At 47.9% G+C, this 15,184-nt stretch overlaps 1 protein-coding gene across 9 annotated transcripts in view; it reads right to left on the minus strand.

The window, feature by feature from the left end:
• dab1a (DAB adaptor protein 1a) overlaps positions 1-15,184 on the minus strand; it is a 75,471-nt gene that overhangs the window by 34,116 nt on the left and 26,171 nt on the right. For all 9 annotated transcript variants that reach the window (XM_076039360.1, XM_076039364.1, XM_076039365.1 and 6 more), the window contains exon 2: positions 14,450-14,740. In XM_076039360.1, the coding sequence (XP_075895475.1) occupies positions 14,450-14,519 (70 nt within the window). In that variant the 5' untranslated portion in view covers positions 14,520-14,740. The remainder of the gene's footprint in view (positions 1-14,449; positions 14,741-15,184) is intronic.

Raw genomic sequence — 15,184 nt, forward strand, 5'->3', positions numbered from 1 at the left:
TTTTTTACATTTTAAATAATGGATTTTCACTATTTTTGTGCACTTCCACATGTATTTTATTTCCCTTTCTATCAAGACAACAGCAGGTCACTGCTGGTCCTGGTATGACCCCCACAGTATCGCCTGACACCTGACAGCGCCCCCTACCACCTCAACCATCAGTTATTGTGCCTCAACGTAGATCTGTACCTATACAGAATGATTGTGAAATAAACAATTCATTCTGAGTAGTTTTTTGTTTTTTTTTTTTTTTTATTTAACGCTGGAACTCTGCGGCTCTCCAGCCAACCAGCCGTGCTGGCACTAAACAGCATAACAACACTGTTATTAATTACGACACCTCACTCATTTTTTCTACTATAAACATCGCTATACATATATATATATATATGTATATATATATATATATACATATATATATATATATGTATATATATATATATATATATATATATATATATATATATATATATATATATATATATATATATGTATATATACATATATATATATATACATATATTTCTAAATAAATGTTTTAAATAAATTGGAGGTTTACAATGAGACGTGCATTCATATCTTGCAGTTTATGGCCGGCTAATTAAAATTTTGAATGAAAGAGGCGATTTAATAAAGAGTGCCTGTCACTCAGTTGCTCTCTATCTCACCAGAGGTGATTAAAATGTGGACTGTGTGTCTCGGTAATTACCGTCGTTGTTGTGTCTCCATAAGAAGTGCCATTAGGCACACGTATTATACGGCCACTCCGAGGCTACGCTGCTTTTCTACGTTACGGTTTGCAATTTGTAAAACGGCCGTCGCCCGAATTAAATATTTATGGTGTTCCTCTTTGAGACGCGATGGTTGGATATGAAGGAGGGATCGACCGTATGCGAGTCTGAGTGCTGGTCTGGCTTGCTGTGTTGAACTTGAAATGAAAAGTTGAAATTGGCAGCCAGAGTTCAGCTTCAAGCAACCAGACGAGTCAGCAGCGGCTGCGGCTGCACTGCAGGGGGCCTCGGTGGGAATCAACTGCGAACAAAGTGGAGTAGGACTTGATATCTGATCTTGTTTGCTATTGGGGCTAATAAACCAGTTTTATTCTCTTGCAAAGTCTTATATTTTTCTTAAAGATGTTGATGATTTTTTTTCTGCAAGTGAATCTCACCATCACTGAGTGAGTGCAGTACTAATGTTTTTTTTTATTTTTTACATGAGCTTCAGGGTTGAAGGATTTTTGCTCACTGCCACACACTTAGAGACCTTCTCTAGGAATCCGGCCGTCTTCAGGAGCAACCTAGAATGTCGCAGCTTCAAACACAACCTGGATTTAAGCTCCTGCTGCCTGCATGTCTTCTCACTCTCCTCCCGCAGTCTTACAGACTGACACAGCTCAGTGCAGGCCGGGATCACGGCCACGATTAGCCATGATGGTGGAAATCGCGGGACTCCACTGGATTTGGCGTGGAGAAGGTGAGCCGCTGACCTTCTGATTGGTGACCGACCTGTGATTAACAAACTCAGTCTGTGCTCACAGATTGGGAAGGTGAACCTCACCGTTGCCGTTGAATTGACACCAATTACCTAATAGCTGCGTCACACGTCGGCATGCAGAACGTTTAGACACGGCAAACGTTTTTTCTCCCCCTTCTCTCTGCGCCATATTTATGTCATGACAAGGATAAAAATGCGATTTATCGGCCGGCGCTGGCAAAGTTAAATAACAGCGGAGGAGTCCAGCTGCTCCTGCGTCCCCGCAACAGCGGTTTTCATTTGAGTGTGACATTTAAGACCCGCTCCCCTCCATCTGCATCCATCACCATTAACGCCGGCGAACCTCGCCTCGCACACACGCACGCACGAAGGCGGGGCAGCGGTGGTTGGGAGGGGGGAAACGGGGAGGGACGGATCAGGAAGGCCGGAAGGTGGGAGCAGAGGGAGGGAGGCGGGTGAGTCCTCCTGCTGAGTGGCTCGTATTATTACCTTTGTGCAGCGCGTTGCTATAAAAGAGCTTCCCAGTGACGTGACGTGCACGTGTGTGTGTGTGTGCGTTAATCAGCGGGCAGTGGGTGAGGAGGAGGAAGTGGAGGAGGGGGAGGGTTGGGTGAGCGGGGGGGACTTCCAGTCTGCTGTAATTAAATGTCTGCAACCGCTGTGACTCCAGCGAGCTTCAAACACAACTAATGAAAGAAATCTCCCGTTTCATCCGACGTGGCTCGCACACACGCACACACACACACACACACACACACACACACACAGAGTAACAGACATATCTGAAAAATTAATGGGAGATAACAACTCGTCGTTCTTTAGATATGGCAGCACTGCTGCTACATGTGAAGCTTCTGTTCCCTTCTATTGCCTCAGACTCCCCCCCCCCCTCCCCCCCAACCCCCTCACCTCCCCGACACGCACCTGACCTCGGCTCACGTCAGGCCTCTGGGTGGCGTCCCGCCTCAAGTAGAAAGTGTGTCAGGAGGCAGCAGACAGCAGCTAGCGGCTATGCGCCGATTGCTAACGAGCCTAAATTGCTATTTACAAGTGAAGACAAGAAGGATACAGAAGAAATACTAAGAGGGACATCCTGCGGCTGCGGTATTGAGTAACTTCCTTTGTCACCTGACACAAACTGCACGCAGCAGCGCATCTGCTCAACCCTTGCTTGCTTGCCGGGAGCCGCTTCTGTTTTGCCGCGCACGCTGCATAAAACTAAGGCATCCAGTGTTGGAATTCTATTGCGTGCTGCCCCATTAAGCCCTTCATTAGTATTTTATTATATACATTTTATTACATGGGCTAAATAGAGTGGACCAGCACAAAATACCCTCACCGCCCAAAATGATGTCCCTCCGTCACGGACGCAAGTTTTAAATTCACAGATGTTATGCAATAAAAAGATACAAATCCCAGCATGCAAAACATGAAAGGAGTTTTTGCACTGATATTTTTTATTGCAGATTTTAACCTTTGCTGTCACAGTTAAGCAGTTGATCCTCTGCTAAGTGTGTTTGTCTGTGCAGGCTGAGTGTCTGATGTATTCTGATGACTTCTAAAGGTTCTCAGAGCACGCACACACACACACACACACACACACACAGACACACACACACACACACGCACACACACACACACGCACGCACACACACACACGCACGCACGCACGCACACACACACACACACACACAGCCAGGCAGCTCCGGTCCCTGACTGAGTCTCCTGTCACACAGGTTATATCAGCAGGTGGCGGAGACACGAAGCCGGGGGAAAAGGTTAAAAAGAAATGGAATAAAACGAGAAGAAAAGGGACCTGGCGGAAAGACGAGAAGCGAAAGGGCAACGGGACGCGGCGACGGGCAGATTTTTCCCCACAGTCAAAGAGTCGAGCCGCAGTGACTCCAAAACTGAAACCAACAGAGACGTACGCGACTAATGAAACAGAGCCTGAACTGCTGCCACCTTATTTAGCAAAGACGCCCCCAGAGAGAATCGTTGTTCAGTGAACGCAACACCGCGGAAGGCGACAGCACTAAGGAAGCACGGAGGCAGCGCGCTCACTCTGAGGATGAGTGGCGGCACATTTTCTCATCACCTCAACAACATGTTTCCCATCAGGCTGCTGTTTTTTCGTCAATGCTTTCAGTTTTGTGTTTCTGCTCAATTGTTCCTGCAGGGCTGCAAGGTGGCTGGACGACCTCGCTGTCTCCACCAGACCTCATCCAATCAACTTAAAGGGTTGGCTATAGGTGTAAATGTCTGTGTTGATAGAATAATGTTAGAAAAAAATCCCCCTCGCTAAGATTGCATGACATTCTGAAGGAATAGTTTCTCAGCTGCTGTGTCTCCCACTGATTAACAGCGCACTGGCTAACTTGGAAATGAGGTCCAACATTCTGAACCACCCTTTTAAAGGTCTAATGTGTAATATTTGGCCTGAATAAGATTTTTATATTGGTAAAAGCTAAATATACAAGATATAAATACAATATTAAAAGTATATACCTGTACTTGCAGTACAATAAAAGTAATTTGGTTTTCCTACCAATTTAATGGTTCCTTTTTATATATAAGTACCAACCTACAGCAAGGGTCTTGCTCCCAGTTAGCCGTTACCTTGCACTGCCATCTTTCTAAGGAAGCCTGGTGTGGACCATCCAACCCGCCTGACGGTTTCGTAATTAGGGTGAATGCTCGCGTCCTCACATCAACCAAGAAAGAGAAGGTTAATGAGGTATCCAGGTTTGTAGGTGTGCAGGCCACCGTAGCTCACTGGCAAACTTGGGAGAGGGAGGTTGGGAGGGTGAGCGCTGCAATCTAAAATGCAACCTCATGACGTCACTGTTTCTTCTCAAAACCTCCAAATATTACACACTTAACCTTAAAAGTGACCTCAAAATTGACTGCAGTTGACAGGGGGCGCTGCTTCATCTGGAGCAGGATAAACACAGCGAGCTCTGCGAGTAAAAGCAGGCCACCAATGATCAGGCAGTGTGTGCCGCTCACTTCATGGGGATTTGAGGACTTTCTGCCGTAACAGAGGGACGCCGGCGGTCCACCTGTTTCAACGCTGCCGCACAATATTTTTATCCAAGCGGCCTGAAGCTAAATGGCCTGATTCTCTGGCGGGATTAACCAAGTGCTCCGATATGCGCCATTGACCTTGGCCTGAGACATCTCTCTACATCAGTCATCACATGATTTAATTAGGGGAAAAAGATTCACCTGAACACATCCGGTCGGTTGCCTGAAACGTGTCGGGTTGAATCACAATCAGCCGTCAGCGCCGTAAATGTTTAAAGCGCGTGTGTCAAAGTCGAGGCCCGTCACGTCAATTTATGCGGACGGAAGTTTAAAAAAAAACAAAAAAAAAAACCAGGCGTTTTAAAACGCAGTTTCTGCTTTAAAATGCACATCAACTGTGAACTACAACTCCCACAATGCACGTGGAGAGATAAAAATTAGTTGTGGTTTCCACAATGGCTTTTTCCGTCAGCTCAGGTTAAGACATTACCAACAAATGATCCAGAAATGTCCAAGAGGAGAAACATTAAAGGAGAATAATGTTCTGTTCAAGGGAGTAATGTATGTTCTCTTAAAATGAGAACTTAAAAATGATTACACTGTACACAGACAGTTTGACAAGTTAAAAAGTTGTTATAATTACAAAGTCTTACAGGCTCTGCTGGTCCTGGACCTGGTCCTAGATCCGATCCTGGACCTGGACCTGGACACAGTTCTGTTCCTGGTCTTCAAAAATAAAACTTTAATTCTAATAAAACTTTGTTTTATTAGAATTTCACAGTTTAATCTGCTGTAGCAGCAAAAAGGGGGAGTTTTTGGATCACGATATCGTACTTTTGCAGGGACATCCAGCTTTACATTACCAACTGCTTCTGGTGGGAACAGTGTAATCAAGGCTGACAGCCTATCTGATAAAAAAAAAAAAAAAAAATCTGAGAAATCAGATTGATTATGCAGGCGGGGGCTGGAGCCGGAGAGGTCGGAGCTCTGACGGGAGCAGAGGAAGTGTGTTGACGTGGCGCAGGGCACGCGGGAGGCTGACGCTTGTATTTGCCGGGGGCGACGCCGGAGGGAGGGGGAGCATGGGGAGGGGTAAGTGGAAGGGGCTTGTGGCGGAGGGGAGGGGAGGGACTCCCCCCCTCCCCCCACCTTCAGTAGGGCTAAAGGCAGAGTAGCGGCAGTCGTCCGCCATCTATCACCTGCCAGCGCAGCGCCGCGGGAGCCTGTGTCTGTCATAAAGCTGTAATCCTGAGTGACGCCTCTCCAGCGGAGGCCCCTCTCATCCCTCCATCCACCCATCCCTCCATCCACCCATCCCTCCATCCATCCATCCATCCATGCATCCATCACTTCCATTCTTCCGTCTGTCACAAGCTCCGGAATCCCGCATCTTCGCTTGTTGCTTCAGTGAATACATAGTATCGCACACGCACGTGCGCACACACACACACACACACACACACACACACACACACACACACACACACACACACACACACACACACACACACACACACACACACACACACATTGCTGGAGACATTGCATAAGTTCCACTTGCTGAGGGAACAGAAACCCTCTCCAACATCTTTTGGATGAAAAAAAACAACACTGTAATTTGATTAAAATGCCCTAATGTGAAGTCCTAATTTAGTTCTTGAATTAATATTACTTCTACTGATGTGAGTCTGATTGGTTCTGTAATAATGTACTTTGCTTCTTTAGAAATTTGGGTTTCGAAGGATAAAAAAAAAAAAAAAATGTAGTAGCTCTTTTTAGACTGGGCTCTATGACTCACGTTGTTTTGTGCCGCCTGGACGAGTTTAGAACCTTTATTCTTTTTTTTCTTTTTTTTTTAAGTGCCATTGTCTTGTTAATTTTAGCCGAAAACCTGAAAAGACTTCTCTGGACTATATGAGTAAGTGAGTGTATTAGTAAGTAAGTAAGAATGTGTGTGCGTGTTCTCTACTGAGGCTTTCAAACCTCGCTAGTGTTCATGTTTTTTTGTCCTTTTGGTGCCGTTTGTTTGTGCAGGTGTGAATGCAACAGGGTTGGTGCTAAAAGCACAGCAAACAATGACCTCCCTGAAGACCTGCTCTTGCTCTCAAATGAACTCTGGAAATGTTTACTTCTGAGTCCGTTTTAACCACATTGAGGTCTGGTGTTTTTCTCTTGTTTTTCAAATCACCCTTAAACTGAAGTGCTTGTGCAGAACTTTCTTCTCTTCATTGAACTTTAGCTTTGGCGACGAGGGAAGTCAGCCGCCGAGCTAATCCTTTCGTTTTATTTTTATTTCTTTAAGTAGGATGGATGGATGGAATGAAGTTCACCTAAAGTGCACGAGCAAAGTGACAGAGTGAGTCTTGTTTGGGGTAACTTGACTAATCTGCTTTCTGCAGCCGTCATCCTTCCTCTGTGTTCCCACCTGCAGGAGCAGGAGGCCGATCCTGCCGCAAGGTGCCTGGTCTCACTCAGGGAAATTAACATTGCCTGCAAGACTACCTGTATGTAGGTTTGTGACTCTGTGTGTGTGTGTGTGTGTGTGTGAGATGGTGCGGGAGAGTAAATGCAAGCTGTGTAAACAAGTGGCCAGCATCCTGTCATGTGATACCGAAATGATTCCCCCGGTTTCTGTGGGCCCTCAGCATCCACACACACACACACACACACACACACACACACACACACACACACACACACACACACACACACACACACACACACACACACACACACACACACACTGTAGAAAGTAACTTGTACTCACAAATTGGAAGCAGACTGCCTTGATTTATCTTCAGTTCCACGTGCACGCGATCACAAGCCGCCGCCCCCCCCCCCCCTCACGCACACACACATGCAAACACACGCACACATGCAATGTTTCGGCTGTTCCAACAGTAAATCAAACGCAAAAGAAGACAGGAAGCATGCTTGCATATTGTGTGTGTGTGTGTGTGTGTGTGTGAGAGAGAGAAAGACTGCGAGTGGCTCCCTTCAAAGCGGCGTTAAAACACAGGTGCGTCCCGAAAACAAAGCGTCCCCCCCTTTCAAGTCGCTCTCACGTCTGCCAAAACGTGGCACCACTTGAAGTCGTCGTCCCGTCTCCCGGCTTCCTCGCCGTCTCATCTCGGGTAATGAACCCCCTTCCCTTCACTAGCGCTCCGTCGGGGTCCCGGCAGAAGAGGGGTAGGGGAGCAGTGGGGGAGGGGAGGGGAGGACGGCGCAACATCATACGGCATGAAAAAGGAAGTTGGAAGCGGCGCCATCTGCCTCTTTCTGATTCCCTCTCACTCCCTCCTGTCATCAGACATGTGTCATTATCCGGCGGGTCGGCCCCAAATTAAATTCTCTTTTTCTCTCAGCCTTTCTCTCAGGTCCGCGTTTGAAGATTAGCGGGGAGAATATTGGCTATTCAAGTGGATTTCAAAGAGGTCCACTGACTAAAAGTTCTGTACTTTGTATCCACATCTATCGAATGAAAATCAGCAGCATGAAATTTTAGTGCGTTTCAACACAATTTGCATTGTTGTTTTATTTTGTCCTTGCCTGCACAATGACTCTGAGACAAAAACAAGTTTTTAATGACTTTTTAACATTTTTGATCTGTGGATCTTCATCATCAGCCCACTGAACATGGACCTTAAACAGCACGCTGTTTGTCAAACTCCTTGACCTGATTCAGTAACTTTACAGTTGCAATGAGCTACTTATGCTGCTCTTGTATCGCAGCTTTTGATTGGCACAAGGAGCGACATTTACCAAGATGCTGTGTGCCAGAATGTCTGAAGCAGAAGGTATCTGAAATAAATGGCGCCACCCACACTGAGTGACCTTGAGTTGGGTTTATAGATTAGAAAACATCTTTAGCAGCATCCAGGCTTAAAGTCACTTCCTGTTGTCTTGTTCTGTGGTTTTTCAGGGCAGTTAGCGGTATTTTCCACTTGTTAATAGCTGATGATAGCATCAAGTAAAAACAGATCTACTGGAGCTTCTTTGGCGAAGCGGATGAGAATGGGAATGGAGATGAAAAATCTGAACCAGGTCGTTTAAACTGTGATCGTGAGGTCAACATAAGTTCTTGCCAAAGCCGCCTGGAAGCACAGTGATGACACCAACACTGCACTGACCTCATATTAAGCTCTACATGGCAAAACAGCTCCGATGAATCTTCCACCGCTGCCTTTAGCAGCATCCAGATCTTTTTAACAGTCTCCCCCGTGGTTTTTAAGAAGCAGCTAATAAGAAGCAGCTAATTGTTTGAACTACAAAATATCACAAACGCTTCCTATGGGAGCTCGGCAAGACGGACGAGGGAGATTTGGGGCTTGAATTCTGAGCCGCCAAAGTTATCAGGGTCTCGGACGACCAGGGGAGAGGGAGCGGCGCTGTGGAGCGGAGCAGACCGACGGCTGAGGGGAGCAGGTCACTAATTCTACCAAGAAATAAAGTGCAGAGAGTGAAGAGCAGCGAGCGAGGAAGTGAGCATGTCGCCGGGGGGGACAGATGGCGGCGGTTATCTCTAAATTTAGTTTTACTCATGGAAAGAGCCATGTTTGGGAAGTTTTGAGTCTGAGTGTTTTCGTCTCAAACCTCCCCCCAACCTCCCCTAATCCCCCCCCCCCCTCCTTCCCCTCCGCCCCAAGTATCCACTGCTGTCCCCCCAGTGGCGAGCTAAACAGCAGACAGCCAATTCAATTTAATCTCTGTCTGATTGGAGGGAACAGATCTGATTACCTCTCACAGAAGGCACACACACACACACACACACACACAAACACACACTCAAAATACCATTGTTTGTGCTCTAAGATTCCCCAGAGAAAGATATCAGAGTAAATGGCTGCGGTGATGGTGCCAGATAGACTGGATGTGTGCATAATATCCACACCCAAGAAGATAATGTGTTTGCTAATCACACACCGGAGACGAGTTAGCACGCACGCGCCCGCGTACACACACACACACACACACACACACACACACAAACACACACACAGAGCGGCTGACAGCTGCGCGGCTACGGCCCTTAACCACTCTTTTCAAGCTAGTGGCTGCAGGATACGACACACACACACACACGTGCACGCACACACACACACCGGCAGACAAATGTATTTGTGATCTTCCCGCAGTGGCGATGACAGTCGACGGTTATTAAAACTCGCAATCGCAGCTCGCGTCACACGGTGAGTGGCAGCGGTTTTTGTTTGAGCTCTGTAAACAACGCCGCCGTCCGCAGAGGAGGAAAATGTGACGTTATCAGTCAGTCAGACGCTAAATCATCAGCGTATGAGCATCATTCTCTCTTTAAAAGCGCCGCTACGCGAAGGCTGGATGGCTGTCAAACGAGCTGAACAATTAAAGTCCCGACTTGCTCACAATTGAGTCGCTTCAAATATTTATTCCCAGTCGTGAGACTGTCAGTAGACGTGTTAAATCCAGGTAGCTCACACAGATGTGAGTCACGATAATCAATCAATCAATCACACAATAGTTATTTTGTGCTGTGTTTTGAATGGCTGTGCCTGCGTCATTATGCTATATCATGATAGTGGAAGTTCTTAAATGATATCGAGAATAATATAATTTATTGCAATAATTTCTAGGTCAATAAATCATTCAGCAAAAGTAAGGCTGGAAAAGAATTTTGAGAATTTTTTTTTATTTTGTTTTTTTTGAATGTGTGAAACGAACCTGCACCGTCTCTCCTGCAGATGAACAGACCAGTATTGATCGTCAATAGAAACTAAACTCCAACAGTCCACTTTCACTCGGGACGCTGTTAGTGTGACCTGCAATCGGCGTCGACATAAGGCAGCGACCGAGGTTCACCCTGCTGGAGGAACATGGTAAGTCGCTGAAACGTTAAAGTCTGAAACGGAGACAAAACAGTCTGCAGCTGCTGGGGCTCTTCCCCAAGTCTCAGGCCGCCTCCTCGTTCCAATTTAGCGCGCACATGAAAGTGTTTGCGCTGGCAGGTTGTCAGCAGCGTCATGTTTTAGTGATAATAAGGACTAACAAATTATGTTCGCTTGAAAAAAAAAAACAAAGGGGGGAAGAAGGAGGGAGGTGTTACACATATAATAGAAATCTGGCTCCTACTGAAGTTGTTTGTCTTTACTTGCAACACTGAACCTCCTCGTCCAAGCGTATACGAAATTTATTTTCTCAAATATGCACCTGTTTCAAGACTCTTCACTTTTTTCTTTCACTGACCGTGATCTAAGAATAAGTCTTGTCTACATCCAAACACTTGTGCAGAAGGTCACTTGATGTCAAGGCTGGGCGAGGTGCTGATTCCTCCTCCAGGAGTAAGTAGAAACTAATTAGCAGAATTAAACTGACTTGGATTTGAATTCAACTGAATCGTACAAAGTGAATGGAACAGGACTGAGCTGAGTGGATTTGAACCAAATGGAACTGAATTGAACTGGAGGAATTTTCCATAAAGTTTCACCAACCCTAAAATGTGCATGTGAGTGGATGAGAGACATAACTGCACGGAAAAGCTCTATTTTTTTTTAAGTTGGTTCTGGCTGGTTCTGGTACCAGATCATCTGAAAAGCTCCCATAACAAATATTGAATGAAAGCACTACCAGCGGGACTGAGTTGAAAGCCTTTGGTAGCGGTGCACAAGCGTGTTCTCCAGTCGCCCTCAAAGCCTTTGAGAGCCCGAAGGTCGGCTAGCGCTTTTTTAATTAGCGCCCACGTTATTATTGGAATTGTTAGAATTTTCAGGGACATAATTAGAAAAGGTGTGAGAAAATCAGGGAGGGGCTGGGGAGTGTGTGTGTGTGTGTGTGTGGGAGGGTGGGGGGGTCATACAGGGCGGGAGGGAGGGATGTTATCTTCGTGGGTTCATGGAGGATTATTAAGGACTATTGTACTTCAAGCATGCCGTCCGACCAATAAGACGGACTAATACACTGTGGGAGGCGGCCGAGAGGAGCAGATTTCCCGCTCAGGTCGTAGAAGCGGTGAGAGGTCAGGGGTTATCGCAAGCCTGTCACGCTAATACAATTACCGAAAAGAAACAAAAAAAACCTTCTGTAGGAAGAAAAAAGGGAGCGTGAAGCTCACTGTCGGAACAGGATTGTCTCTACAGAAGAACAAACCAGGAAGTTCTCTCAGCAGCCACAGGCCGGCTGAGGGGAAAACTGCAAACTGTGATTAACGCAGCAGCGGCAGCAGCGGCAGCAGCGGCGGCAGCGGCAGCAGCAGCAGCAGCAGCATTGGCAGCAGTCTGATGCTCCCTTTCATTATGTTCTCTGCGTGGTGAAAAGGATGAAGACGAGCTCGGCGAGGAAGGGTGTTGGTCGACGGCAGGACGACAACGAGACACTCGAGAGGTGCAAGAGTGAGCCACGGCTGCCGCGTCTCTGTCAGCCTCTGGGTTGCGCCACAGAGCACTCGGACGTCACACGTCAGACAGACAGACAGACAGACTTCATCTGAGACCCAAATCTGTGTCTCTTTCACAACCCAAACTCAGCAGTGCAGTAATGGGACAATTTGTGTTTTTGTGTCTTTGAAATGTTTTAAAATATTTATTAATCTTCGACCTGTACTCATACAAATGTGTGTTCGTTGGTCAGTTGCAGTCTCTTTTTTGAATTGTCGCACGTCTCTAATGACAACAGTCTGTTCCACTTTATATCTTCATTGCCTTGTATGCTCCATGTAAAGGTAAAGAATGAACTTTTCTTATTTCTAGTGGAGCTCACAGACAGGCTAGAGACACTTTTTTACTTTTAAAAAACACCAGCGGAGTGAACATTGCACAATATGTGACCTTTAAATCCACAGAAACGGGAACGTGTGTAAGAACACATGCAACACGCTAGCCGGAGCCCGATCACAGCTTCCATTTCCCACAGCATGCTTGTTTCTAGTGTGCGGCGCGTGATTACATTTGACTTTCATCACCCTGCTGAGCGTGTGAGTGTGTGTGTGGGTGAGTGTGAGTGTGTGTGTGGGTGTGTGTGTGTCTGCTTGTTTGGAAGAATGACCCAGATCAAAATACAGATACAGGCTCCGCGAGGACTACATTCCCCGTTTAAAAAAAAATAACAAAAAAAAGTTGGAAATGGTGGGCGCATGTGCGTGCGTGCGTGCGTGCGTGCGTGCGTGCGTGCGTGCGTGCGTGCGTGCGTGCGTGCGTGCGTGCGTGCGTGCGTGCTGCAGAGAGGATGGAGCCGTAGAGGAGAAGAATCTGAAAACCCTAAAGTCTGAATGCTGAAGGCAAACCATTCATCTTTCCTCTCATATGCTCTTCTGGGCTTCCATCCCAGTCTTTGTGTGTGCATGTGTGTACGTGTGAGTGTGCGCCGCGCCACATATGGAGAGCAGTGTGAATGGCGAACATGATCCCCACTGCAGCCCGAACAATGCCGCTTCTAAATAGGACACGAGAGGCATTGAGGCTCACCGCTGGAGCAGCGCTCGCTCAGCCTATATAGGGAGGGAGGTGCGTGGGGTGCATGTGTGTTCACGTGCGCGCGCATACCTGCATGCGCATGTGCATCCATTAGATTGCCCCTCCCTCGCTCCCACCCGGCGGTGTCCGGTGTTTTCGCTACATCTATCACCGCTCGTTCGGGGAGATGCAGGCACGGCAGCGGCAGCGGCAGCGGCAGCGGCAGCGGCAGGCAGGCAGGTGGCGCTCAGCAGATGGGCGTCGGCCGCCAGCCCCGGCCCCTGGCATCACCTCCGCTCCCGGACCACCCGGGCCCGCGCCCGCAACACCTGCTAGTGCGCTAGCCGCCCGCCTCTGGAGCTTTCTCCACACCAGGATGTGTTTTCCGCCTCCCTCTCGCCCCCCCCACCGCTGCATTACAGCTGCCCCTCCCATTCCCTCCCTCCCCACCACCTGCACCTGCTTCAGCAGCGAGCTGCCGCGCTGGAAATGCCTGCACACCTGCTAATTAGCCCCCGTGCTCCGCCGCTCGGTGACACGACTCAGTCATCGACAGCCAGTCAAGAAGCTATTAACGCCAGCGGCTGACAAACCTGTTAATGCGCGCAGGTTTGTCTGACAACTGCTTTCAACGCTAGCGTGATGAGCTATTAGCCTTTAGCCCGTTCTGTCGCGTGAGGTCACGTGCACCGAACAAAAGGGACCCAGATGGAGCATGTTGGCAGCGCTGCTGCTGCTGCTGCTGCGGAGGAGGGACCTGTTGCTTCGCAAAACCCGTCTTGTGACGCACAGCGAGCGTCTGCGTCGGCAGCATGCAGAGGAAAAAAAGTTGTGCACGTATTGAGTGTATAAAGTATTGTGAGAGGAACTCTTTCTTAGGCTCGCAGTCCTTGTGCAGTTTGTATAGTGCGACGTGTTTCAGAGGGGTGAAAGTTCACATTTCAAATGAGTTAGCTTGTAAACGCCGGTTAGCAAGTTTTTAACCCTGTGCAGGGCTGTCGCACAACGGATGCGAAAAAAGTGAAATGTACCGTTGCAAAATGTTCAGATTAAAAACTCTTTGCAGCAGAAATGTGGGAAAACACAATATTAACTTTACCAAGGAGGCTTCTGGACGTGTCTCAGGCTACCAACGGAACAGTTTGTGTCTTTTACACTTTTAACACTTTTACCACTTGCTGCTACTAGCACCCCATCTGGCAAGACAGAGCAGCGGCTCCCCAATAAGTGGCTAATCAGCGATACAGCTGCATGTTTTCCATTGTTGATTTATGCGATGTGTGATCATGACCCAAGTGGGTTTGCGTCCCCATTTTGATTGTTCGCCGCGCAGAAGTTTTGAAAGGCCAACCCTAAACAGGTTGCTGTATATCGGCATTCGGTGTGAACGTTTTTTTTTTTTTTGGCGCAAAAACTTAAAATTAGCAAAAGCAGTGTCATTAAACAAAATTCAGCTTTGCGAGTTCTCGTCACAGCTGGAGGTCGGAGGTGGTGACGGCGGTCGCTACCTTTCCTCCTGGAGTCCCGTCGGACGCTGCTGGGCCTGACCGCTGGCTGGAGCTCCGTCTCTGTTGACATCCTCGGCCTCCAACGGGACTCGACTCCTGCCTCCGCTTGGCTCGGCTGGGATCCGCTGGGCGCCGAGAGAGTCCACTTCACGGCGTCAGTGCCGGCGGTGCGCGTGCGTGGGCGCCGAGTGTGCGTGCGGGCGCCAGGGGTGTGCGCGCGGGGCACACAGGCTCATGGGAGAGGGAGGGGCTTCAGCCCTGACTCAGTAGCCCACACGCACCCGCAGAGAGCTGCAGGAGGGAGGGAGAGAGAGAGAGAGAGAGAGAGGGAGAGAGAGGCGGTTAGTGAGCTGGTTGGAGTCTTCGCCGGAGAGCGAGGGGCTCGTTTTGGACCTTCGCAACATGTTGCCCCTGGTTACAGGTTTGAAAAGAGAGCGCCTGTGCAGATTTACAGACTTCCTGTCGGTAATGTGGCTCTGCAAGGACGCCGCTGCCAGAACAATCCGGCTGCTCGCTCAAAACAACCTCTTTTTTTCCCCCCTCTCTCTCTCTCGATCATCATGTAACAGAGAGTTTGTCCTTCACAATAACAGTCTAGTCATGTCGAGAAAATACACCCGGCACGGAACTTAGGTGTGTATGTATTAAATAATGCAGATAGGCAGTTACAGGTTTTTTTTTGTAAATGTCTTTGGTCCCTTCAGGCTGTTAATGCATTTGTCACTTTGCATCTTC

The sequence above is a fragment of the Nelusetta ayraudi genome, unplaced genomic scaffold (assembly GCF_046127955.1).
Source record: "Nelusetta ayraudi isolate G7.1 ecotype Tasmania unplaced genomic scaffold, CSIRO-AGI_Nayr_v1 ptg000059l, whole genome shotgun sequence".
Lineage (NCBI taxonomy): Eukaryota > Metazoa > Chordata > Actinopteri > Tetraodontiformes > Monacanthidae > Nelusetta > Nelusetta ayraudi.